The 24,621-nt window shown below is 35.8% G+C and overlaps 1 protein-coding gene across 6 annotated transcripts in view; it reads right to left on the bottom strand.

The window, feature by feature from the left end:
• Positions 1-24,621, bottom strand: part of LOC107702961 (ankyrin-1-like) — a 149,477-nt gene that overhangs the window by 50,890 nt on the left and 73,966 nt on the right. For 3 of the 6 annotated variants that reach the window (XM_016505430.1, XM_016505431.1, XM_016505435.1), the window contains 27 exons: positions 23,495-23,692; positions 23,269-23,367; positions 21,867-21,965; positions 21,584-21,682; positions 18,903-19,100; positions 18,698-18,796; positions 17,752-17,850; positions 17,453-17,650; positions 16,737-16,835; positions 16,532-16,630; positions 16,106-16,204; positions 15,929-16,021; positions 15,765-15,837; positions 15,610-15,630; positions 13,443-13,539; positions 13,119-13,197; positions 10,802-10,917; positions 10,476-10,700; positions 10,235-10,389; positions 8,387-8,598; positions 6,093-6,297; positions 4,716-4,812; positions 4,350-4,578; positions 3,767-3,895; positions 1,641-1,760; positions 1,462-1,546; positions 1,243-1,317 (listed from right to left, as the gene is read on the bottom strand). In XM_016505430.1, coding sequence (XP_016360916.1) covers positions 1,243-1,317; positions 1,462-1,546; positions 1,641-1,760; positions 3,767-3,895; positions 4,350-4,578; positions 4,716-4,812; positions 6,093-6,297; positions 8,387-8,598; positions 10,235-10,389; positions 10,476-10,700; positions 10,802-10,917; positions 13,119-13,197; positions 13,443-13,539; positions 15,610-15,630; positions 15,765-15,837; positions 15,929-16,021; positions 16,106-16,204; positions 16,532-16,630; positions 16,737-16,835; positions 17,453-17,650; positions 17,752-17,850; positions 18,698-18,796; positions 18,903-19,100; positions 21,584-21,682; positions 21,867-21,965; positions 23,269-23,367; positions 23,495-23,692 — 3,397 coding nt within the window. The remainder of the gene's footprint in view (positions 1-1,242; positions 1,318-1,461; positions 1,547-1,640; positions 1,761-3,766; positions 3,896-4,349; positions 4,579-4,715; positions 4,813-6,092; positions 6,298-8,386; positions 8,599-10,234; positions 10,390-10,475; positions 10,701-10,801; positions 10,918-13,118; positions 13,198-13,442; positions 13,540-15,609; positions 15,631-15,764; positions 15,838-15,928; positions 16,022-16,105; positions 16,205-16,531; positions 16,631-16,736; positions 16,836-17,452; positions 17,651-17,751; positions 17,851-18,697; positions 18,797-18,902; positions 19,101-21,583; positions 21,683-21,866; positions 21,966-23,268; positions 23,368-23,494; positions 23,693-24,621) is intronic. The other 3 variants (XM_016505433.1, XM_016505432.1, XM_016505434.1) reach the window with 3 other exon arrangements.

The raw sequence follows: 24,621 nt of genomic DNA, 5'->3' as shown, positions 1-24,621 counted from the left end.
ACTTTCTTCCCATTGACAACTTTCTGGCAGAGAGCAGCAGATTTTCCTCAAGAATTTGATGGTATTTTGCCCCATTCCTTCTTCCTTCTATCCTGACAAGAGCTCCAGTCCCTGCTGCGGAGAAACGCCCCAGAACAGATATTCCTTGCTTTTTGCTTTACTGGAGGAATGCTGTTATCTGTATGGTGAGCTGGATTGGATTTCCACTAGACATATCGACATATTCTTAATAATAGACTTCACTGGGCTTCTAGGCATTGATAAAGCTTTTGTAATATTATTGTATCCATCTCCTGACTTAATCAAAATGACCACAGCTGATCACAGTTGAAAGTCAAATGGCTTTGTGTGCCATTGAGAAGGTGATGAGCTACACCTGATTGAGTTTACAAGTCATTTTTAAGAGGGGGCTGATCCTTTTTCCAACTCAGTGATTCTGGATTTATTTATTTATTTACAGCTGGATAAAACAAAAACTGTGCTCGTCTTCATTTCAGGCTGCAAAGCAACAAAATGTGATTATTTTAAAGGGGGGGTGATTATTTTCTATACACACACACCCACACACACACACACACACACACACACACACACACACACACACACACACACACACACACACACACACACACACACACACACACACACACACACACACACACACACACACACACACACACACACACACACACACACACACACACACACACACACACACACATATATCTGACCTTATTCTTCTTTTTTGCTATTATTATTCAAAACAATCTGTTTAAATCTGTATATTCCTGTGTATAAATTTTCAGTTAATAATGACATTGAATTCAGCAAATCTTTAAATAATCAATTCATCCGCTTTAATACAATAATTAGAATCAATAACTGTTTTCAATTGATTATTGATTTGTCAATTAATTCATCAATTGATTATTACATTGCATGAATGGGCCCCCATATGAAGTCCCTAGCATGAAAAGGTTTAGCTTGTGCAAAATGATCTTTTGTAAAGCCAAAGAATTAAGCCAAAGGTCAATATTTAATCTCATCTGCACATGCTAGACAATGTGAAATGTTCTTGAGCTTTGGTAAATTTGGACCTTAAAGTAAATGACTTCTCAAAACATTTTGTATTCTGTACGTATGTGGCAGAGAAATAAGATCCAGATATGCCTTGACAAGACATGAGCAGTTAAGCATTATGCTTGGTAAGCGAAAGAAGTGCATCCAAACCCACACACTCACCAGCCCAGCTCAGGCCTAGCTGTTCAGCTATTAAAGCCATCTTTAACTCCGTCCTTTCCATGGCGCTCAGTGATGCTGCAGAAACCAGACCATCATTGGCTCAAGAGTTCAGCAATCTGATGCTGCAGCTCACATCTTATTCAAAGCAGGGTCAGGCAAAGGTTGAATGAGATTTGGGGGCTTAACATGCAGGAGATGTCAGTGTGGGAGCAATCTTACCCATGGCTGGTTCATTAAGAGCACTGTATCTTTCCCTCAGAGCTAAAGGAGTCAGAGTTCTCCTTCGCTCATCACTTCCTATAATCTATATAAAGAAATAAACACACTGTTAGAGAACACTTGTGGATTTAACTCTTTATGTGAGCATCTGTTTGTGTAGGAAATGTGTAGGAAATTACCTTAATGCATGGCGGCATGGTAACGTTGAGGTTGCACAACACATGCTGACTATCTTCGTATTTGGTTGATTTGCGCAAGAAAGACAAGAAGCCAGAGTGATCTTTACTGCTGTCCCTCACCTGGGGAAAAGGGAAAAAGGTGGATATACCAATAACATGTGATGATATGGTGATGCTCATGAATATTAAATGGAAAAGAAAACTATGCATCATGCAGTGCCTTCTTTCTGGCAATATAGTCTTTTTTTTTCTTCTTTTTTTGCCAAGCATGGGTTCCGGTTTTGAGTCATAAATATAAAATTTTGTGCTTTTTGTCATATTCTACTTTATTATGTATGAAAATATATTTTGTTTTTGACAAATATGTAATTATTTTACACATATGTAAAATATTATCATATTTCATAATGTTAAAATTAAAATTTAGATTAACCATAGACAGAAGAAATGACAAAATTCAACACCCAGTGCACTGAAAAAAAAAAAAGGTTTCCAATAAAGGAATGGTTAATCTGAAAACCGTATCATTATTAACTCCCCTGTCATGTCCCTTTTATGAGATATTGAACAATGTCCAATTTCTTCTTTTGGTCTTTTGTTCAATGAAAGCATTTGGTGACCATGGGTTGTGAAGCTCCAAAAAGGACAGAACTCTCTGAACCAAATTTGAATATGTGCAGTTTTATAGTAAATGAACTTTCATAGCTATGGTCGAGGAGAATATTTTCATTCTGTTCCATACACAAATACTTTATGAAGCCTGACAGCCCTGGACACAGGGGCGATTTTTTTTCAACTGGAGGACACAAGATGGGCCACAATTAATACAGAGGGGCCAATCTTATGTTGTGTATTTATATGTAGAACTGTAGATATCCAAATAATTTAAAGTTCAGTAAGCTTTAAAATCAGCAATGAACAGTGATACCTTATTATCTTTTAATGGCATTTATTAAAAAAAATTCACAATGTAGGAAAACCCTGATTGTGTTATTATGTATTACATTCAGCCACAGCATTATCTTGGTCTAGGAGCTAACATCGAACCTGGTCTGTCCTTACACTAAAAGACTGTAGCCTCACTGTCTGTCCGGGTCACACCATTCTGGTGTACAACTTTTAAAGGACTTGTTCATCCCAAAAATGAAAATTTGCTGAAAATGTTCTCCCCCTCAGGCCATCCAAGATGTAGATGATTTGTTTCTTCATCAGGTTTGGAGAAATGTAGCATTGCATCACTTGCTCAGCAATGGATCCTCTGCAGTGAATGGGTGCCGTCAGAATGAGAGTCCAAACAGCTGATAAAAACATCACAATAATCCACAAGTAATCCACAGCACTCCAGTCCATCAGTTAATGTCTTGTGAAGCTTAAAGCTGTAAGAAACGTATCCATTATTAAAACATTTTTAACCTCGAACTGTTGCTTCCTGCTAAAATATGAGTCCTCTATCCATAAGATTGATTTATCCAGTGAGAAAGTCGTCTCATCTGAATCAGGAGAGAAATCTGCACAGAACAAGCCACGTTTACAAGAGAAAACAGTCCAAAACAGAGCTAAACAATTATGTCTGTGGATTTTGATGTGAGAGACAACAGGAGATTTGTCCTCCAGGAGATTTGACTTTTTTACTGGAGGCAGTGTTATTATAGATTATGGGCTGCTATTTTGGCCAGAAGTGACGTTTGATGTTAAAAATGCCTTGATGATGGATTTGTTTCTTACAAACACGCAGCTTTTCACTTCTCAAGATGTTAACTGATGGACTGGAGTGGTGTGGATTACTTGTGGATGTTTTTATCAGCTGTTTGGACTCTCATTCTGACGGCACCCATTCACTGCAGAGGATCCATTGCTGAGCAAGTGATGCAATGCTACATTTCTCCAAATCTGATGAAGAAACAAACTCATCTACATCTTGGATGGTCTGAGGGTGAGTAAATTATCTGCAAATTTGACCTATTCTTTTAACCACTAAAACACTCACATTATAACCCATACAAATGATCTAAACCTAAATTTTTATGACCTAGTTCACAATGGCTGAAATAATCTAATTTGGAGGAAATAACAAGGAAACATGTAAAGTTACTGTAAAAGGTAAAAACTGGCTGTGACGACTTTACCTTGATGGACACAGGCAGTCTGTTGTCTCTGAAGGCTTGGAAGTTGAAACAGCGGGGCTGCTGGGCCGCCTTCCTAATGGGAACCAAGTTTCCTGAACACTCCAAATACAGCGGCATTCCCTCCATGACCTGCAGAACAAACGGCAGCCACTAGATTTAGGCTTACAGCAGATGCAGCCTAAATGCAACATTTATCAATCACATTTGATAATGGCAAAGTCAACATGAAACATCATTAGCAACACATTTACTTCTGTAATGTCACATATTTAAGAATATCCAAAGAGATTAAAAATGGTTTGTTTGAGTTTGATTGGATTGTGAAATTTGGGTGTTTTATTCCAGAAAGTAGCCAGACCTCAAATGCAAGTTTGTGGTGGATTATGGAGAGTCCATTTTTATTTCAAACCAACTTTAATGGCACTTCTTTCCCTGTTTTTTCAGATGCTGTTTAAGGTTTAAATGCAAATGATACTTTATTGTAGAAATAATGCCAGTTGCTGTAATCACATGGACAAAGACACAATTGATGCATTATTATGTACTGTCTATATGAAGTATGTAACACACTATATCATATGACCTCAATGTCTCTGCTGCGAGCCACTTCACTAAAGTTCTCGTGCTGCTCCAGGGTTTTGTCCATTTTGTCATCAGTCATGCAATAACAGCGGAGTCGACCCTCTCGTGCTTCATTCATCTTTGCAAAAACTACAAACTTGGCCATGTACGGCACGGCTGACAGCTCGCGGTACAGGAGGTTGGCAAAGGACACGGCCTCTGCGGTCCGAGGACAGTCTGTCAGCCAGAAACTGTGGGAGAGCAAAACAGATTTTGAGTCAGATTTTTAATATGAACAAGGTTGAATAAAAAAACACTGTTGTTAAGACGAAACCCATATTTCAACTTCTGAAATAAACTAACGTGATGTAGAGGTTATGGTACTTACCGGGCAGAGACATTAGTGGTGAAATTTGCACAATCATTGGCATATATGAGTTTGGTGGTACCAGTTATATCTTCCCACTGGGCAGGAGCCGTGCCACCTATGAAATGTAGAGAAGTGCGGTTGAAAATAAATATGCAATAGACATGTCTTTATTTCCATAAACAAACAGAAATAAACCCTTAAAGGAGCCTTGCTTAGGAGCCCTATTTGATCATTCTGGGTAATTCAGTTTAAAATGATGATGAATTAATATTTTTTAACCTTAAAAACCTAATCCTTGCATTGATTCACTCTTGCACATTTGTTGAGCAGTGCAGTTTCTGTGACACTAGCGGCAAATAAATGGAATTGCAAAAATATTTTCTAAACTTTCTATCATATTCTAGTTTTTAGAAATGGCTCTGCTACCTCCTAAGTTGATTTTTCGCTAATTTTAATATCTTCTGGACAAAAATCTTGCCTGAATGCTTAGAAAAGTAACAGCACACTCTCTTCAACAAGCCGTATGATTTGAGCTGTCATTCATCTCTAAAAATGATAATTTTAAATGCCAAAGCCTCATTATTTACTAGTCCAACTATGAATGGCTTCCTTACAGTAGTTGTGCACATTAAACTGGGATAAGAGAAAGCATTTTAACATTAAAAATGACACTACATCACCTTTACATCAGTTCCTATTTCCTGAACATATATTTGTGATTACCTTTTTTACATTTGTTTCATTATGCTAAAAAATAAATAAAATAATATAAATCCATTTACAGTCAGTATTATTGTCTTTTCCAGTTAAAAACCTCTAAACACCCTTAAAATTAGGTAACTGAGAAGCAAAATTGTAATGCATTTGCAACATATGTCATTAGGTCAGATTGAGTTAGACCTATCGGACTGCGCCATCTAGTTTCATTCCAGAACTCTGTATTTATATACTATTATAGCATTTATTAATGTTGAATTAAATTTTATTTCTGTATTTTTACTTTTCATTTTAATTTAAGTAGTTTAGTTATGTGTTTTTGTCATTTTCATATATGTTTTTAAAATATTTATATTTAGCTTTATTTGTGTTTCAGTTTTAGTCATTTTAGTACTTAAACGTTCGGTTAGTTTCTAGTTTTCATTTCAAGTTTTCTATTTTCTTTTATTTCAGCTTTATTCCAATTGTTTTAGTTAACAATAACACTTGTTTGCAATTACATAAATCTGAAAGGAGAAAGAAATATTTTCAAATAAGATAAGAAAACTAAACTTTAAGTATGCTTTGAGCAAATTTATCTCGTTTAATGATCATTTAGGATGATTAGATATTTTCACCTGGAAATAATGATGCAGAAAAAGACTTTTTGCAGTGTAAAACTGTTTGGCTGATTTTTACCGATGACGCTGCAGAGCAGGCGGAGGCTGGTGGTGTCGCCCTCGCCTGCGTCCCGCGGACTCTCCGTCCAGGAGGGAGGCAGTGGGACCCTCAGGCCGATGGGACGGTGAAACTTGCGCCGACGAGGCTCTACCGTCACCACAGGGCCAAACGTGGCTTGGTTCCCCAGAAGTTTAGCCACCAGCTCATCAGGGACTGGCTGGGCCTGAGTGCCGAGGATGGAGCGGGAGAAGAGACCGTAACAGAAGGGTAGAACGCAAAGTAAAAGACAGAGGTGGGGAAGAGCAAAGGTGAAAGAGAAGAAGATGGGATGAGAGTCAGAAGAATAGATTTGGTAGTGTGAGCAATGGTGTATTCACGTATGAATGCATGACAGAGGGATTTAGTTCAGATTTTCATGAGAGAAATCAGGGAAAAGAATAGACAGAAAAGCTCTCGATATATTTCCATTTTCTAATTACTGCACAATGTAATTAAAGACACCAAATTTAGCTTGTCAATCAGTCTTATTTATTAATGGAAAAAGAGTCACAAACATTATTGAACCAAAGCCGGTGCAAAATTAATTAACTTGCAGTAGAAATTAAAGACACAGACACAACAAAATGACCCTGTATCGTTGTAAAGCTTTTAAAGATCTTTGAGTGTGTAATTCATTATAATCATTGTGTTATTTGTTTACAAGGAATTACAATTTGAAATCTTGAGTCAGGTGTGCTATATTGCTGATTCCTAAATGTTTATTTGACTACATCAAATTCAAAGTATTCAAATCCTTGGCCAGCTGTCATATTTTAAAGAATTATAAATAAAATTTACTTCTGTCAGGACCACTATCGTCAAAGATGATTGACAATTAGCATACAGTATGTTGTTTCAGGGTTGGCATCATCTGAGGTCCTCTGAGGGGTTGGCATCATCTCTTCTCAGGTGTTCTGGACCCAGACTGAAGCTTGTGTAAATCCTAGGGTAATTAGCTATTGAGCAATGCGAAAACTGCTGATAATACTGAGGGACCTTATATATGAATGCTTAGATAGGTGTCGTATTCCCATAGGTTGATGGGGATCAGCTGAAGGTCAGCTGATGCGAGCTTGACTAACCTGACCTGCCAGAACTAACGCTACCCTTGATATTTGTGAATATGTTTTAAGTACTAAGCATTTGTTGCTGAGAAACCTTCGGCAAATCTTTCGAGAATAATGAGAAGCATCTCAAAGAAATCTGAAAGATACTTCTGTGTGTTATTGCGGCAAAATATATGAACTATTAAAATCGATTTCATTTTATGTCACCTTACAATAACTGACTTCCTGATGTCCAGTGTTTTTAAACAACACAGATTTGTAAATGAATTATTTATAATTCAGCACAATGAGAACTGATCAAGTTTGTTAATACATTTAGATGATTAGATTATTAGGTCACTTTTCACAAAGAAAAAAAAGCAAAAATGAAGCAAAACAGAATAATAAAAATATATGACAAATGATTAAACAAACGATGGGTTAAAAACAAGTAAAAAACAGCTTTGGTATGAGCAAGAAAACAGAAATAAACACATGCGTTGAGTCCTGCACAATCATTTCATTCTAAGTTCTGACATTAAAAAAAAAAAAGATTTTGTGTATCTGATAAAGTTTTTAAAAAATCTAATAAATTCAAAAGGTAGTACAGTAACTCATTAAGATGCTTTATCTAATGAAAGTTGCTTTTATAAGGTGCTTCAGATATTTGTAATAGTACAGAAAATGTTCATCATCCAACTCTTTCATTTTATTGAGCTTCAGCTTCCTTTCATGCATTTTAACCTCTTCAACTTACAATTCCATCAGTCAAAACCTGCCATTACCTTGATACATTCAAACAAAACTTTCATCCATTCTCAACTTTTGCTATGTTTTTATGCCCTAATTTTTACTGCACTGTAAACGTGTCTGTATATGTTTATCTGTAGAAATAACCTATGTGTTATCTAAGCAGGAAGTAGAAAGATCCTATACCATGCCATACTATACCAGACTTCATCATTCATTTTTACCATCATCAAACTCAACTTACAAAATCACATTCATTCACATTCCAAAGGAACAATGTTAAAATTGCTGATCGCAAATATAATTCATTTTGAGTGATGAAAGATGAGATGTTTCGTCATGTTTGGTGTCTCATGACCAAACAGGAAAACAACGACAAAAAATCTAAAAGCTGTCAGATACATTATGGTAATATGCAGGAGATAAGCCTCCTCCATTTTCCATCACTTCTTCCTCCTCATCATCCTCCCATCTCACCTGCAGTCCGAGACGGACACGCTTGGTGACGGCTGTCTCAGGAAAACTGGCCTGGACCATGGGCACCAGCTTACTGGCGAGAAAACCCCCTTCTGGGCCAATCAGATCGTTCTCCTGCTGGATGCGGGACACCACCGCAAAGTAGAGCGGGAAGTCGGTCGAGATGATGCGCCTGATCCTTTTCTTCCCAAGTTCCTCCTGACTTTCAAGATCTAAAGTGCACAGCCAACAGAGAAAAGACAAAATTATCACAGTTGACCGGCTACACAGACATCAGAAATACTCTACATTTATAGGCATTACAAAGCCTGTTAAAGGAATAGTTGACAAAAAATTGAAAATGTGCTGAAAATGTGCTCATCCTCAGGCCATCCAAGATGTAGATGAGTTTGTTTCTTCATCAGATTTGGAGAAATGTAGCATTGCATCACTTGCTCAGCAGTAGATCCTCTGCAGTGAATGGGTGCCGTCAGAATGAGAGTCATAATGGATTTGTTTCTTACAAACACGCATTTTTGTCTTCTCCAGATGTTAACGGATGGACTGGAGTGGTGTGGATTACTGTGATGTTTTTATCAGCTGTTTGGACTCTCATTCTGACGGCACCCATTCACTGCAGAGCATCCATTGCTGTAATGTGATGTAATGACACATTTCTCCAAATCTGATGAAGAAGCAAACACATCTACATCTTGGATGGCCTGAGGGTGAGGACATTTTTAAAAAATTTCATTTTTGGGTGAACTATTGCTTTAAGAACATGTCTGAGAGATCAAAAGAAAACAAATATATTATATTTTACATACAGAAATTTTAACCCCCACCAAATTCTCATTCTTGTAACATAAATTATATAAATTTTATTGGTTACACTTTATTTTACGGTGTCCTTGTTACGGTGTAATTTTACATTTAAGTACGGAGTAATATTAATTAACTACCCCACCGGTTTCACAGACAAGGCTTAAGATAGTCCCAGACTAAAATGCATGTTTGAGCTGTCTCAACTGAAAATATCTTGCTCTGACATATCTTAAAATATGTCAGTGTCATTGTTCTGTGTCAAGATGCACACCTGTAATGTTTTTTTCCATGACATTTTTGTAAAAGTTGCTTAAATATCTTAATTTAACTACGGCCTAGTCCTGGCTTAAGCTAAGCCCCGTTTGTGAAACCAGGCCTACATGTATTAACTGGATGGTTAGGGTTAGGATAACAAAACAATATTACTGGTGTGCATCTTGAGACAAAACAATGGCACTGAGATATTTTAAGATATGTCAGTGCAAGTTTCTTTCAGTTAAAACAGCTCAGAGATGCATTTTAGTCTAGGCTTAAGCATTGTCTCTGAAACCGGGGGAATGTCTTACCTTACTATTTGTAATCCTGATTAAATAGCATTTTATTATTCTGAGTAATTAATAATTGTTATTTATTTATAGTACATCATTAGAATTATCCTGCATGCAATTTAATTTAATTTAATTTAATTTAATTTATTCAGATTTTTTTTTTGTTTGTTTGTTTGTTTATTTATTTATATAGCACAGTTTAATGCAACAGCAGGTTGCCCAAAGTGCTTCACAATATCACAATAAAATTACATAAAAACAAGCATAGTCTCAAATAACAACACAAATCACATAACAACATGGATACAATTTAAAATAACTAAACCTGCATCACAACAACTCCTCATTAGTCTTTAAAAGATGTGCTTTTAACACAGCTTTGAAAACCGGTAGTGGATTACTTCAAAATCTATAATGGATAAGAAGTTTATTCTATAATTTAACAGCAAATGTTCCTATATTGTAATTTGTCAATACATCATGAAATTGTACACACCTTCATCCATGCCATTGAGGATGGTCTCCAGGACCTCGTCACCATAACGATTGCGATGCTCCTTCCAGACCGATCCGTTCTCACTTCTCAAGACCACGAGCTCACGATCTCCCCGACCGAGTGCCGCGAAATGGGGAATCTCCACAATCACAGGCCTTCAGGAGTAATGTGAGCCGGGTCAGTCTGCGATTTCAGTTCGTCAAAACATATTCTGGTTTTCTAGCAAAACTGGTTTCCTCACCCTAAGAACTGCATGCCAGCTGGACCAAGAGAGATGATACGGCTGGCAAGACCCTCACCCTCCACCAGAGGAGGTGGTGTGGCAAGTTTCTGCGGCTTCACCAGGCGGCAGGTGATGCGTGTTGGAGCGGCACAGGTGCGAGGAGGAATGATGACACGCAGGCCGTTATGTCTGCTGCCTCTCATCGAGCCACCACGAGCATCCACCATGAAGCTCACAAGGAAACTGCAGAACCATAAGCACAAAGACCATGCACAATTCATTCATGATATTTCAATTCCAAGCCAGAATGTGCACAATATTTCAGGTAGAGGCAGAAAACTCACCCGGTGTGGATGGGGCTCGCTACCGGACTGACATTGTCTGACGTCTCTGTGGCCGGACTGCTGGGGATCAGCGAATCCTCATCGTACTCCTTGGGCAGAGGAAGTGGGGTGTGCTGCTGTATATGTAGAAAAGTAGATACTAACACAAACACAAATATACACATATACACTGTACAAAGTGAACATGTGCAGTTCTTACCTTAAGGAGTTATTTTAAGTCATCTGATTTGACCCCTAAAATTACTTTCATTTGTGTAATTCAATGTATTCATGTTTTTTTTTTTAATATAATTTTTTTAATATTTAATTTAAATTTAATTGTAATTTAATTTAATTTACATAGATTAATATGTAGTGATAAAGTGTACATCCACAAAAATACAATATTGTTATAAACACCTGTAGTCTATTATTACACTTATAAGCTTTTGGTTTTATAGTTATTAAAGCCTTTTTCAAAAAATGACAAAAACAATAATAAAAATTAGACAATAGTAAAAAAAAATATATAATCTGCATATGGTTAATAGCCCTTAAAAAGTGTTTTGGCGGCAATATGGTACAATAATGCTTTCAGATAGTAATCCCATTGTATATCTACAAACTACACTACCATGGTACAAGTAATAATAATAATAATAATAATAATAATAAAATGTATAGGTATGGTACTACAACCCCAATTCCAGAAAAGTTGGGACATTTTGTGAAATGCCATAAAATCAAGAATATGTGATTCGTTCATTCTCTTTAACCTTTATTTGACTAAAATACAAAGAAAAAAATCCAATGTTTTCACTGGCCAACTTAATTTTATTTAATAAAATATGACCAAATTTTGATTTTGATGGCTGCAACACACTCCAAAAAAGTTGGGACAGAGTCATGTTTACCACTGGGTCACATCAGCTGTCCTTTTAATTACAGTGTTTAATTGTTTGAGAATTGAGGATACTAATTGTTCAAGTTTTCCAAGCAAAATTTCCGTCCAATCTCACTTGATACAAGACTTCAGCTGCTCTTTTCATGACTGGTCATACATTTTCAGTAAGAGACAGTTGGTCAGTGAAAACTTTGGAAATCTTTTCTTTGTGCTTTTGTCAATTACATAAAAGTTAAAGAGAATTAACAACTGATTTTATTGCATTTCACAAAACATCCCAACTGTTCTGGAATTGGGGTTGTATATGGCAATCCAAGGTACTTCAAAGAATGTTATGATATGGAGTCATTTTATTTTAGGTGTCTGTAACTACTATGTACAATAAATAAATATATACAACATACACTACCGTTCAAAAGTTTTGGGGTCGTTAAGATTTGTAAATGTTTTTGAAAGAAGTCTCTTCTGCTCATCAAGGCTGCATTTATTTAATCAAAGATACATACAGTAAAAACAGTAATATTGTGAAATATTACAATTTAAAATAGCTGTTTTCTATGTGAATATATGTGAATTTTCAGCATCATTACTCCAGTCTTCAGTATCTCATGATCTTCAGAAATCATTCTAATATGCTGATTTGCTGCTCGAGAAACATTTCTGATTATTATCAATGTTGAAAACCGCTGCAGCTTCATATTTTTGTGGAAACAGTGCTGCATTTTTTTCAGGATTCTTTGATGAATAGAACAGCATTTATTCAAAATAGAAATCTTCAGTGACATTTTAAATCTCTCTACTGTCACATATGTGACCCTGGACCACAGAACCAGTCATAAGGGTCAATTTTTCGAAATTGAGATTTATACATCATCTGAAAGCTGAATAAATAAGCTTTCCATTGATGTATGGTTTGTTAGGATAATATTTGACCGAGATACAACTATTTGAAAATCTGGAATCTGAGGGTGCAAAAAAATCAAAATATTGAGAAAATCCCCTTTAAAGCTGTCCAAATTAAGTTCTTAGCAATGCATAATACTAATCAAAAAGTAAGTTTTAATATATTAACAGTAGGAAATTTACAAAATATTTTAATGGAACATGATCTTTACTTAATGTCCTAATGATTTTTGGCATAAAAGAAAAATCGATAATTTTGACCCATACAATGTATTTTTGGCTATTGCTACAAATATACCCCAGCGACTTAAGACTGCTTTTGTGCTCCAGGGTCACATTTGATCAATTTAATGTGTCCTTACTGAATAAAAGTATATAAAGAAATATGTGACCCCAAACATTTGAAATTTTAAAACGTAAGTATATAGGAGTCAGACACTTAATATAAAGTGAGACCTATGATACTACCAGGGTACTTGTATCAATCAATCAATCAATCAATCAATCAATCAATCAATCAATCACATTTACCTGCTCCATTTCATGTTCTTTCAGCATGACTGTTTCAGGAGAAACACATGGGATCCTTGGAAGAGCAGGGGAATGATTCCTAAAAAAACACAAGTTAGAAATAAGTCTGACACAAAGGAGTCTGTAAATGACAGTTCTCCGCTCCCCTCATAATTCATCTCAGTGGCCTTTCCTCAGTTTGGGCTCTACTCTTTTCTATTCAAACTAGTTTAAAACATTCTAGGTCATTTCTTCCACCAACTCTCCTCTACTTGATTATACACGTGTCTCGTCTTGTTCAATCTGAATCATCTTTAACATCATCTCTGCAACTCTCCCTCGTACTCTAGAACATTCTTGGGGGAAAGGAAATCCTCATCATGGTCCTTTATGTCCTCCATCTTCAAATACCTGGCACCCTCGTTCCCCAGCAGCTCCTCGCCTGCCGCAACGAGGGATGAGAAGAGAGAAAAAAGAAGAAGGGTGTTAAACATGCTGTCAAGAGGATATGAACACTGAATGAATACTGACTGGACAATATGGAAAGGATATCAATGGATTGAGAGCTGCTGAGTGAGTGTAATATGTTATGACAGTAACAAAGAAGTACCATGGTACTAACAAGGTTCTTTTTAAGTACCTGAGTACTATGTGAACACCATGGTAATCATTCAGCACCATGGTATACCAAAGTACAATGGTATAACCATCACTGTACCATGGTACTGCCACAGTACTTTTTTTAAAAGGGAAAGTAATGCAGTACTGTGACCAGATTACTATTTCCTGTAATGAAGTGAGATAATAACTTTCAGTAATCACCATCACAATTACTTTTGTGTCATTACTTGCACTGCATTTACAATTTTAAAGAACAATGATTCATGTAACATTGAACAATAAATGCTGTTTTGAACAAAGTGATTACGATTCCTTTCAATTGGTTGAAAAGCCTGTAAGCTACTTGTGAGCGATGCATGAGCTACACTGTTGCAATTTATCTGATTACTAATACAGAACTGAAAGGACAATTTGGTATATTTTTGATAGTCCATCTGGTAAAGGTTGTTTAGAAATTAATCAGCGTAACGTGATTACTGTTCGAATGTCTTTTGCTACAATGCAGAAAAAGTAATTAGTATGTATTAACTAATTACTTTTTGCAATAACTTCCCCAACACTGATTGCAAGTGAGTGAGAATGAAGCAAAGGGAAAGATTTGTGATGGACATACTGCAACAAAACATATCAAAGCAAATTAAACCTTTTGTGTGTGTGTGTGAGTGTTTTATATCATATGAAATTAACTACAAATCAGAGGCACGGATGACCTTCAAAACACAATGCCTCCACTGATATCATGCATAGTCATATCTAAACTGTGCTTGTTTTCATAAAAAAATTAAAAACTGGTGAAGCAGAAAATGACATTTTTTCATTTAATCAACAAAAAAAACAATAAGGTCAAGCAGGCTTCAATGGCAATTTAAAGTTAAATTAAAATTATTTCATATTGTACCTAGTACCTATATATACATATATATATATATATATATATATATATATATATATATTGTATATAGCAAATGTATATACTCAATATACTGTATATACTGAAAGATGAAACTTAAATTTTAGCTTTGGATTTGCACAAGGCAGCCATATGATGCACATCCTTGTGAAAGTCTGGATGCATGTGAAACATCTTCAGGACATTATGTAAACACACCTGTAATATCTGTAATCACACCAGGAGCTGAAATACTGATTTTATATGATGCATTGATTCTACAACACACCCTTAAAAAAAGGTGAGACACTTTGTACATCGCTGATTTTGCAATTCATAATTCTGAAGAAATTAACAAATGCACAAATATTATATAGTAAGATTATATTTATAAGTTCTTAATCAGTGTTTTCGTCTTGTAAATTTATTTCATAAACAAAACTGCACAAGATAACACTTTAAGGGACTATATCTGTAGTTAAATTAGTTTCTCACAACCTATTGGGTACAAATGATTTACCAGTGGGGACAGAAAAACACATTTAATTGAAGATATTCTCTGTATGTCTTAACATATCATGCAAGTAACTAACGTTACCGGACAATAAAACAAAGACACTACATACTTAAAATGTAAAATAATATCTAAAAAAAAAAAAATTCTAATATTGATCACCAGTTTTTGTTCCTGGCCCACTGTAATTTCACTGATACAAGTTTGCAAGTTTACATTTATACCATAGTGCATGATAACGGTTTCACTGAGAGAACTAAAAAGGAGATGTAGCAGGTTAGTGGGAGCGTTAAGTGCTATGGAACAGTTAGATACCTTCAGGAATAAAAGCAGGCTCATTAACATCAATGCACACATGCTAATGACACATCCATCATAATTTCAAAGTGCACCAGAGAATGACAATGTGTTTGTGTGCGTGTGTGTGTGCTTGTAATGAAGTCAGTGACAATGGCCACCGCACGAAGAAGAAAGAGGGAAATTCATACCTAACGTTAGCTGTGCAATTCCTAGAAAAACCAAGAGCAGGATGCTCTTTAAATGCCCACTCATTTAAAGAAAGTTAATTATTCTATGTCTTGTTTTTCCAAATGGAAATTACGCTAAAGCTCTAAAACAGACATAAGCAGAGAGCTGGATTTACCTTCATCTTCAGACACATCCAAGATCTCATCAACTGTCTCTGGGAAACTCATGCGATGTTTTTCGGTGGTGGTCTTAAAGGAAAAAGGTTATTGCAACACATGACTTCTTACATTTAGTCTTTATTTAGTTTATATAGTCATAGTATGACAAGCTGCAACTCACCATGGAAACGGTTTCTTCGGTGACCAGTTTGAGCACATCAATGACAGAGATGTATCCAAGGCGCTTTGCGATGGCAAGAGCTGATGTGCCATTCTGTAGGAGACGGAAATGTTCATTTGTCAACGTCCGACATATTTTAAAATGATGGCAATCAGTTAAAAGAGGCCAGGCTCTTACAGACGTAATTTCATTTGGTTGTGCGCCATGTTTCAGGAGAAGTGTCACAATGTCCGTATGGCCCTGCTGAGCAGCCTGATGTAGCGGTGTATATCCCATCTAATAGTCCCAAAAAGAGGACAGATTCAAAGTCAGAGCTCATATGAAAGAAAAATCACTCTTTAACATGTCAGTTGTTTCTCTTCGACTGCAAGCGGATGAAATGAAGAGTGAATCAACACTCTTGCTTCTCACATTTTTCTTCTGAGACAAAGTAACCTCAAGAGTTTCAGATCTTAACATAGTCACAAACTGTGCACAAATATCAACTAATTGATTCTATTCCTATTCTAAGAATCCAAGGAAGAACATCTAAGACAAAGATGAAAGTTTGAAAAATGAAACCACTTACAAAGCTGATCAAAGCAAAACCATTATTTCATTTACCCTGGTCTTGCAGTTTACATTGGCCTGCTGCTGTAAGAGGAATCTAACCATCTTGATATTGCCGTAATGACAAGCCACATGAAGTGGAGTGTAACCCATCTGAAGAGAAATCAACAATGACAATCATAATCATCATTATCAATAATAATATGAATCATTATGTAGAAAAGCAACATATTGCACTGTAAGAGATGCGAGTTTTCACCCGTGTGGCAGCGTAGACGGACGCCCCATGTTTGACTAGTATATCAGCAATGCCAACATGCCCCTCCTGAGCCACGAGGTGAAGAGGAGTCAGACCACTCTGAGGACAGACAAGACATGCGTGTCCATTATATGGACATAAAGCAAGATATTGCATGCTATTCACAATGTGTGTGTGTGAGTGTAATGTTGAGAGATAAATGTAAACAGGTAAACATGGTCAGCTTGAAAAGAGGTGTTCATGTTTGTTCACCTTAACTAATGCAAAAATTAAGCTATTAAGGTATTAATATATGCAAAAGTTAATATTAACAAAAATGAACTCTAAGCTGATCTTGTTTATTGTTAGTTTGTGGTAAATAATGCATTAACTACTTTAAGATATTAATGTTAAGAAATGCATTAGTATACAGTACGTGCAAGTTAACACTAACATTTCAAATGCATGAACTAATGTTAACAAATACAACCTTACTGTTGTATACTTTTGTATAAATGTTACCATGACATCATTGTAACATCTGCATACTGATGTGTGATGTTCTCTCATGTATTTTTTAAATGAACTGGCATTTTCTTTTTAAGCTATGGTAGAGAGGTGTATTCCAGGACATAGCAGCGATTTGTTTTTACTCTTTTCATCACTGAAACTGCTTCTGGAAGCGGGAAAACTTTGCTTTGAAAAAGGATGCAAAAATTGAAGTACAGTAATCTCACCTTATTGCCCAGATTTACATTGGCCTGCTTTGAGATAAGCAGCAGCACCATGTCAGGTTGGCCCTCCTGGGAGGCTAGGTGTAACGGTGTGACCCCTTGCAATGACTCAGCATTGGCAGAAGCTCCATGCTGCAGTAAACTGCTCGCTGCCTCCACCTGGTTCTGTTTGGAAGCAATGTGGAGCGGAGCATAGCCGTTCTGTGGAGAAAAAAGAGCAATGGGTTAATGCACTTTGTGGTTCAAAATAACGATTGAGAGTGTTTTCAGTGTGTTGAGCAAGGCGATAAATAGTGTCATACCCGAGCGGCACTGTGTGGTGAGCCTCCTTTGCTGAGCAAAAGATTGACCACATCCAGATTGTTATGATGGATGGCCACATGCAACGGTGTGAGTCCAGCCTAGAGGAGAAGACATCTTACTTCACTGTCATCAGTAATACCAGATGAAAATGCAGTAGATATGAATGCTAAAACAATACTACTACCCTTGTAAAACATAAGCGTTTAATTGTATTGAATGTGCACTTGTGTTCAAATTCTAAAAGTATATTTTAAAACTGTACTTGCAGGTAATATATTATTAATGAAATAAAAGGCCACTTAAAAAGAGTACTTACAGAGAGACACTTTCATGTCTGTTTATTAACCCACTTAAACAGACTTTTAAAAGTGCACTTTGCAATTTTGAGGTCAGTTTTAATCATCTTTTGTTGTGCTTTAAGAAGTACACTTATTTTGATGTGTTCATACTAAACATACTAAAGCAGATGTAAAGTATTGATAACAATTTTAACTGTAGTGTGTTATTTAATATTATACTGCATGTAATAGAAATGTAAACTTTAATACATTTTCATTTAATTGCAATTAGCATTCAATTAAGTGTCTAAAAACTACATTCATTTTGCTCTTAAGTATTATTTCCATAATAAGTACTCTTTTAAAAGTATGCTAAAGTGTACTTAGATCATTTGGACATTTTATGATTAACGGTTTCAAAATCAACCAACAGCCTCATCCATGGACAGGGATAGATGTAATGTTTTGAAGTAAGTATAGTAATATGTTACATGTTAAACTGTAATTAGATTATAGTTGCTGACTTCATTTCAATTACTTGGTTGTGTCTGTTTAGACGTATGTCGACACACGAGCCATTTTGGTCAGCCACTAATGCTATCTCATAAGGTCTCATCAAACAGAATAGCATTCTATAAACACATGCATGCGTGCAGCTGATTCATACTTTGCCTGCTGCATTTGGGTTGGCTCCTCTCTCCAAAAGCAGCACTGCTACATCCACCTTCCCGTATTTGGCTGCTACATGAAGAGGAGTGAAGCCTTTCTGCATGGCACCAATCAAACAGCATTAAGGTTTCAAGAGAGAGTTTTATACAGTTAACCATTTGAATACAGCAGGCTGGTGATCTTGGTCTTGGGCCGCACAGTACCTTGGTCATTTTGGTGAGCTGGGCGTTCATGTCCAGTAGGATGCTGGCAGTCTGTGTGTGTCCCTCACGGGAAGAGATGTGCAGTGGAGTGTGTCCTGCTGTTGTGGTGGAGTTGGGGTTTGCCTTGTGCTCCAACAGCAGCTTCACCATCTCGTTGTGGCCCATGCGGGCGGAACAGTGTAGCGGCGTCTGGTCATCCTGATGGAGATGAAGGTTGATATCACGCTTTCCATAAGTGATGCTTTTTTAACAAATAACAGCGGCACTGAAACAAATGAAACTTTTGACCAACTTAAAAAAAAAAACTTCTTACAGACAAATGTATTTGTTTTTCTAAATTTCTATTTCAAAGTTGGTTCAAACATTACATTTTGATTTAATAATAATAATCAAACGTTTTATTTTCCCAATGACAAAAACATTCACACAAAATAAAAAGATTTCTGTCATGACAACTCTCAGAGGGATTGGCATATGGTAATGTACATGACAATGTTAATGTATTTGGTCTTGGCGGAATAGATCTGCTACGCTGCTGCTGCTGCTGCTGCTGCGGCAGAGCAAGTACCAAGACTTGCTACTGCCAATACATCCACAACATGCTGCAGTGAGCATGTAAGAAATATTGCTGCTGCAAATACAGCATACATGAAATAACCCCCATATAGCATACATGAATCACCTCGTAGCAGATCTATACAGGTGGAGCTGGGGAAGGTGGAGGATTTCTGAAGCAAGCTGCAACTGCTACTGCAAGCTCTAGTCATATATTTGAATGTTGAGCAGCGAGCTCATTGGTTACCGATACAGGAGAGAACCAATCAGCTGTGCCATGTGATAATTATGTCATTAGGTCAGATTGAGTTAGACCTATCGGACTGCGCCATCTAGAGTTTCATGCCAGAACTCTGTATTTATCATTATAAAGACCTTATATCATACGTAATATATTTTCCTTAGACATAAGCCAAAATGTTACTTAATAAAGGTCGATATTTAGGGCTGCCCCCGAATATTCGACTAACTGCATGACAGTTAACATGGAGGCGCCCATTTCCAGGTGCGATCATTTGCATTTAACTTAAAATACTCTGTCATTTTTGCTCTTACAGATAAAAGTAATACATCTTTCGAATCTGTAAAAAGGTCTACTTTTATTTGTGTGCACTCTTAATAACAACAAAATGTTGTGCTTTTGTAAAATAATGAAAGCAAACCAGATGCACTTTCTGCCATCTAGGTAAAAAAACGAAACTCTGTGCTTGCCTCACAGACATGAAAAATATATCTAAAGAAAGCGAACTGTCTACTTTTAAATGAACCAATTCAAATGGAAAACAAATATTTTCAGATTATGTAATCCATATGAAACGTGCATGTCCACTGTGGAGATGATGAGTCAGTGTCGTCGACTTCATCACTGCAGCCAAAAATACAGAAAACACTAGTTTATCAATGAATTATTATAATGTTAAGGCAGTCTTCTTGCTGCTTTTTCCCTGACGCATTTATAATCATTACTTCTGCCGGAGCACTGTGGAAAGTTTTATGCGTGCGCTTGTGTGCTGAGAGGCTATGGGTAATTAGAGGCTCATTATCATGAATTATATGGTTTATTATTATAAACGTGCGATTAGTCAACTAATTGCTAAAAATTAACGACTACTAGTCGACTAGAAAAATCTTTAGTCGAGGTAGGGCTGCACGATTATGACAAAAATCATAATTGTCGATTATTCCCTTGAAATTGTAATTGCGATTATTAATTACGATTATCACAATTTACACTGAATGATGTTTATACCATTGTTTGATGCAACTGCATGCCATATTTTTATATGAAAATAAACAAGCTGAAAACACTCTAACTGAAAAACCTTTAGTGCTTTTCTATAGTATTAAGCCTCAAATGTCAAATATACATCGGATTGGTTTCTTCTTTAAATGATAAAAAAAAGTCAAACTATGAATGGTATTATAATGTTATACTAAAACTAAAACAATGGAAAAACCCTTAAGATAACATGTAGAAAGAAAAAAACATATCTTAAGCGTGCAGAATAACATAAGTGGACTTTGAACGATTAATTGGCGCTTTGAACGATTACGTAACTGTGGCGTCCATAATTGTAATTGCGATTAGAAATTCGATTAATTGTGCAGCCCTAAGTCGAGGGCAGCCCTAGTCAATATAGTAGTTTTTTGTTTGGCTTTTTACAACTTAATTCCACCATAAACAATAGCTAAATTAGCTATAATATGAAAACAAAATTTTCACATAAGATAAAACTAAAACATTTTGTTAATCAATGTTTAATTTAGTTTACGTACTATCTAAAACATTTTTATTGTGATGTCTTCTTAAAACATGCGAAAAATAATATAAAAATATACTGTATAGGGAGTGTTATTTGCTTTTAGACAAACTGAACAAAATAGGTTTCATGGACAATTATAAAAATGCACTTTTAATAAATGACATGGCCATTTCACTTTTTTTTCAGTATACTATTATATTATCTTAATAACATGACCGCATTTTCCTTAGCTAAGCCTCAAAGAAACCCCATTTTTTAAGAGGAATAAAAGGCAAAATATAAAAAAACTAAACTAAACCAAACCAAAATGTAATTAAAGGTCATAAACTGAAATACAACAAAATAGCATAACATGTACTGCACCTTGGCTTTGGCGTCCACTGGAGCTGCGTTTTGCAACAGGAACCCAGCAACTTCACAGTGACCAGCTCCAGATGCCATGTGCAGAGGTGTTTCCACTTTCTACAAATGCACGTTAATGTACAGGTACGTGATCGCATACTATACAAGCACATCTTGCAGTCAAAACATCTTAAATCACAAAAATCTTTGAGGAAAATGTTGCTTTCAAAAGTGAAACTCCATGTTTACATGGCCTCTCTGTGACATACTTCAGTGTGTAGCTTTAACTGCTGATATTTCTTACCACGTTTGAGGCATGTGGTGAAGCTCCTTTTTGCATCAGTATCTTCACTATATTCAGATGACCCATAAAGGAGGACACATGCAGCGGGGTCAATCCTGACTGTTGGACAGAAAGCATACAGACACAAAGAACTAAACATGTCACAGCCTGAAATTATGGCTGCATGAAATGCTTTCACAGATCTCTAGTATACTAGACCCTGCTCTAATCAAATAGTTTATGCTACTTAAAGGCAAATCTGATCAAATTTGATCCACATGAGTCCAGTTCATCAATTAACATATTATGAAGTCGCTCTCACATCAAAATCCACTGACATGTTTGTTTAGAACTGTTTTGGCTTGTAAACGGTGCTTGATCTGTGGATATCGCTTTCCTGATTCAGGGAAAGCAATATTATGTATATAGATGCCTTGTATTTTAGCTGGAAGTGATGGTTTGAAGTTAAAAACGTCTTAATGATGGATTTGTTTCTTACAAACATGCAGCTTTTGGATTCTCCAGATGTTAACTGATGGACTGGAGTGGTGTGGATTACTTGTGGATTATTGTGATGTTTTTATCAGCTGTTTGGACTCTCATTCTGACGGCACCCATTCACTGCAGAGCATCCATTGCTGAGACACTGATGCAATGCTACATTTCTCCAAATCTGATGAAGAAACAAACTCATCTACATCTTCTTTTTTATTGAAATGCATTCCCGATCTTTTAAATGAGCACCGTATCTCTTCTATGTTTTGGGACACTTTGATTGTGAATTTGTTTCTTGTTTCCTGTCTTAAGTGTCCTTTTCTCCAAAGAGGTCTGTAATATCTGGAGAAAACTCAATGGCAGTTGTTGTTCTTAACTATAAATTTCACGACTAATGACTCTGGAGCGACAGGTAAATAATGTCATGATAACAATGATGTGCTGGTGGCTGATGGGATGACAAGAACCTGCACGGGATAGATAAAATAGTTTAATAAAAAATTTGCGATTTAGCGTATATTTTCCATGCAAAACATTTATTTTCGTACAATATATTAGTTTTGAATGGACGACGGTGGGGAAAAAAAAGTTTTTTGGAAGCATATTGGCGTACTTCATCTATCAGAGACTAACTGAACTATGCTATGGGTTGTCCTTTAATTGTTTAACACTGTCAATGTAAGACGTTTTTGTTTCCTCCATAAATCCCTATATTCCTTGTTCTCTCTTGTTTGATTTTTTTTTTGTAAATTAAAAAACAGAAATTCAAGATACAATGTCAAATTCATAATAAAAGTCCCCCAAACACACCAAAAAAATACAATGACTCTTAACGGTCAGTGAAATACATTACAATAATACTGAAAAGAATTTAAGTATTTAATATAATGCAATGTTATTTATATTACACAGTGATCCTGTGGCTCACCTCTGTTACAGCCTCCAGGGATGCAGAATGCTTTAATAGCAGGTCCATTACACGCATGTGGTTCTTCTTACAGGCAATATGGAGTGGTGTGAAGCCATTCTAGGCATGTCAAGAGTGGAGAGATATTTCTATGTAAGTGAACAGATTCTGCCCATTTTAAAACAACAGGGTAAACATTATCACGTGCATTAGTTGAGCCACATGTGTCTTTTAAATGTGTACTAACCAGAGCACGGGTGTTTGGTTTGGCTCCTTTATCCAGGAGAACCTTGGCCATGCGATGATGTCCACAGTGTGCCGCCACATGCAGTGGGGTCAGGTGGTCTAGAGTGATGTCATCAATCTCGGCATTGTACTGTAATAGCTGTCTGATACAGTCCAAATGATCACCCTGGGCTGCCATATGTATTGGAGACAGGCCATTCTGTGCAGTGAACATATGGGAACATTTAGAGCTGCCAATGACATTTTCTTTCTTTCTTTTTTCAACTTTTCATTTGTATTACGTGTTTTGTCTTACATAACCTTTTTTGTTTGTTTTAAGGTTATTGAATATATTACTACATTTAAGATTTATGCATTATTTGATTTGAATTACATATAAAATGTACATCCATTTAGATTACACAGTTTAAAATAAGCAACGTAATGTAATGCATATTTGTCAATCATGCATAAATGAAACGGGTCAGATTTCTGTAAAAGTACTAATAAACTGAGCGTGTTTTAATTTACATTAACCAGGTTTATATATGTATTGTCAATAATTAAATTTTCAGTCAAATATTTGAATTAATTTAATATTGATTGTTCCACAGCTATCAATATTTTAACCATGTTCATACAACTGAAGAAATTTTGTTATATTATATTTATATACATTTATAATTTAGTATACATATATTTATACTGACTCAAGTAACTTTGCATTTTGAAAACATGATCATTAAAATTGACCAATTTCTTACTTGTTTCATTTATGTACATTTTGACTCTATGACGGACAAATATGCAAACAGATTTAACCTAAACATTAGTTTGTTTAGGTTAAATCTGTGTAATCCAAATGGATGGATATTTCATATTTAAATCTTAAATCTAGGCCTAAATTTCATTCATACATTCTTTTTTTTTTTTTTTTTTAGTGGATTCTTGTTTTTAATTAATGCATTTGATTACATTTGCACTGCTGACACAATATATTGGGAACCACAGTGTCAATAATAAGAAAAAAGTTATACAACTTTTTTTGATCTTCAGAGCAAATATTTAGTCAAGATATGTGACACCTTAAATATTTTTTTCTAATTTGAAACATTACTTTTTAGAAGATAAAAATGTAATAAAACATAA

The sequence above is a fragment of the Sinocyclocheilus anshuiensis genome, unplaced genomic scaffold, assembly GCF_001515605.1.
Source record: "Sinocyclocheilus anshuiensis isolate Anshui unplaced genomic scaffold, SAMN03320099.WGS_v1.1 scaffold238, whole genome shotgun sequence".
Classification (NCBI taxonomy): Eukaryota; Metazoa; Chordata; class Actinopteri; order Cypriniformes; family Cyprinidae; genus Sinocyclocheilus; species Sinocyclocheilus anshuiensis.
This window is presented reverse-complemented; position numbering and strand designations above follow the sequence as displayed.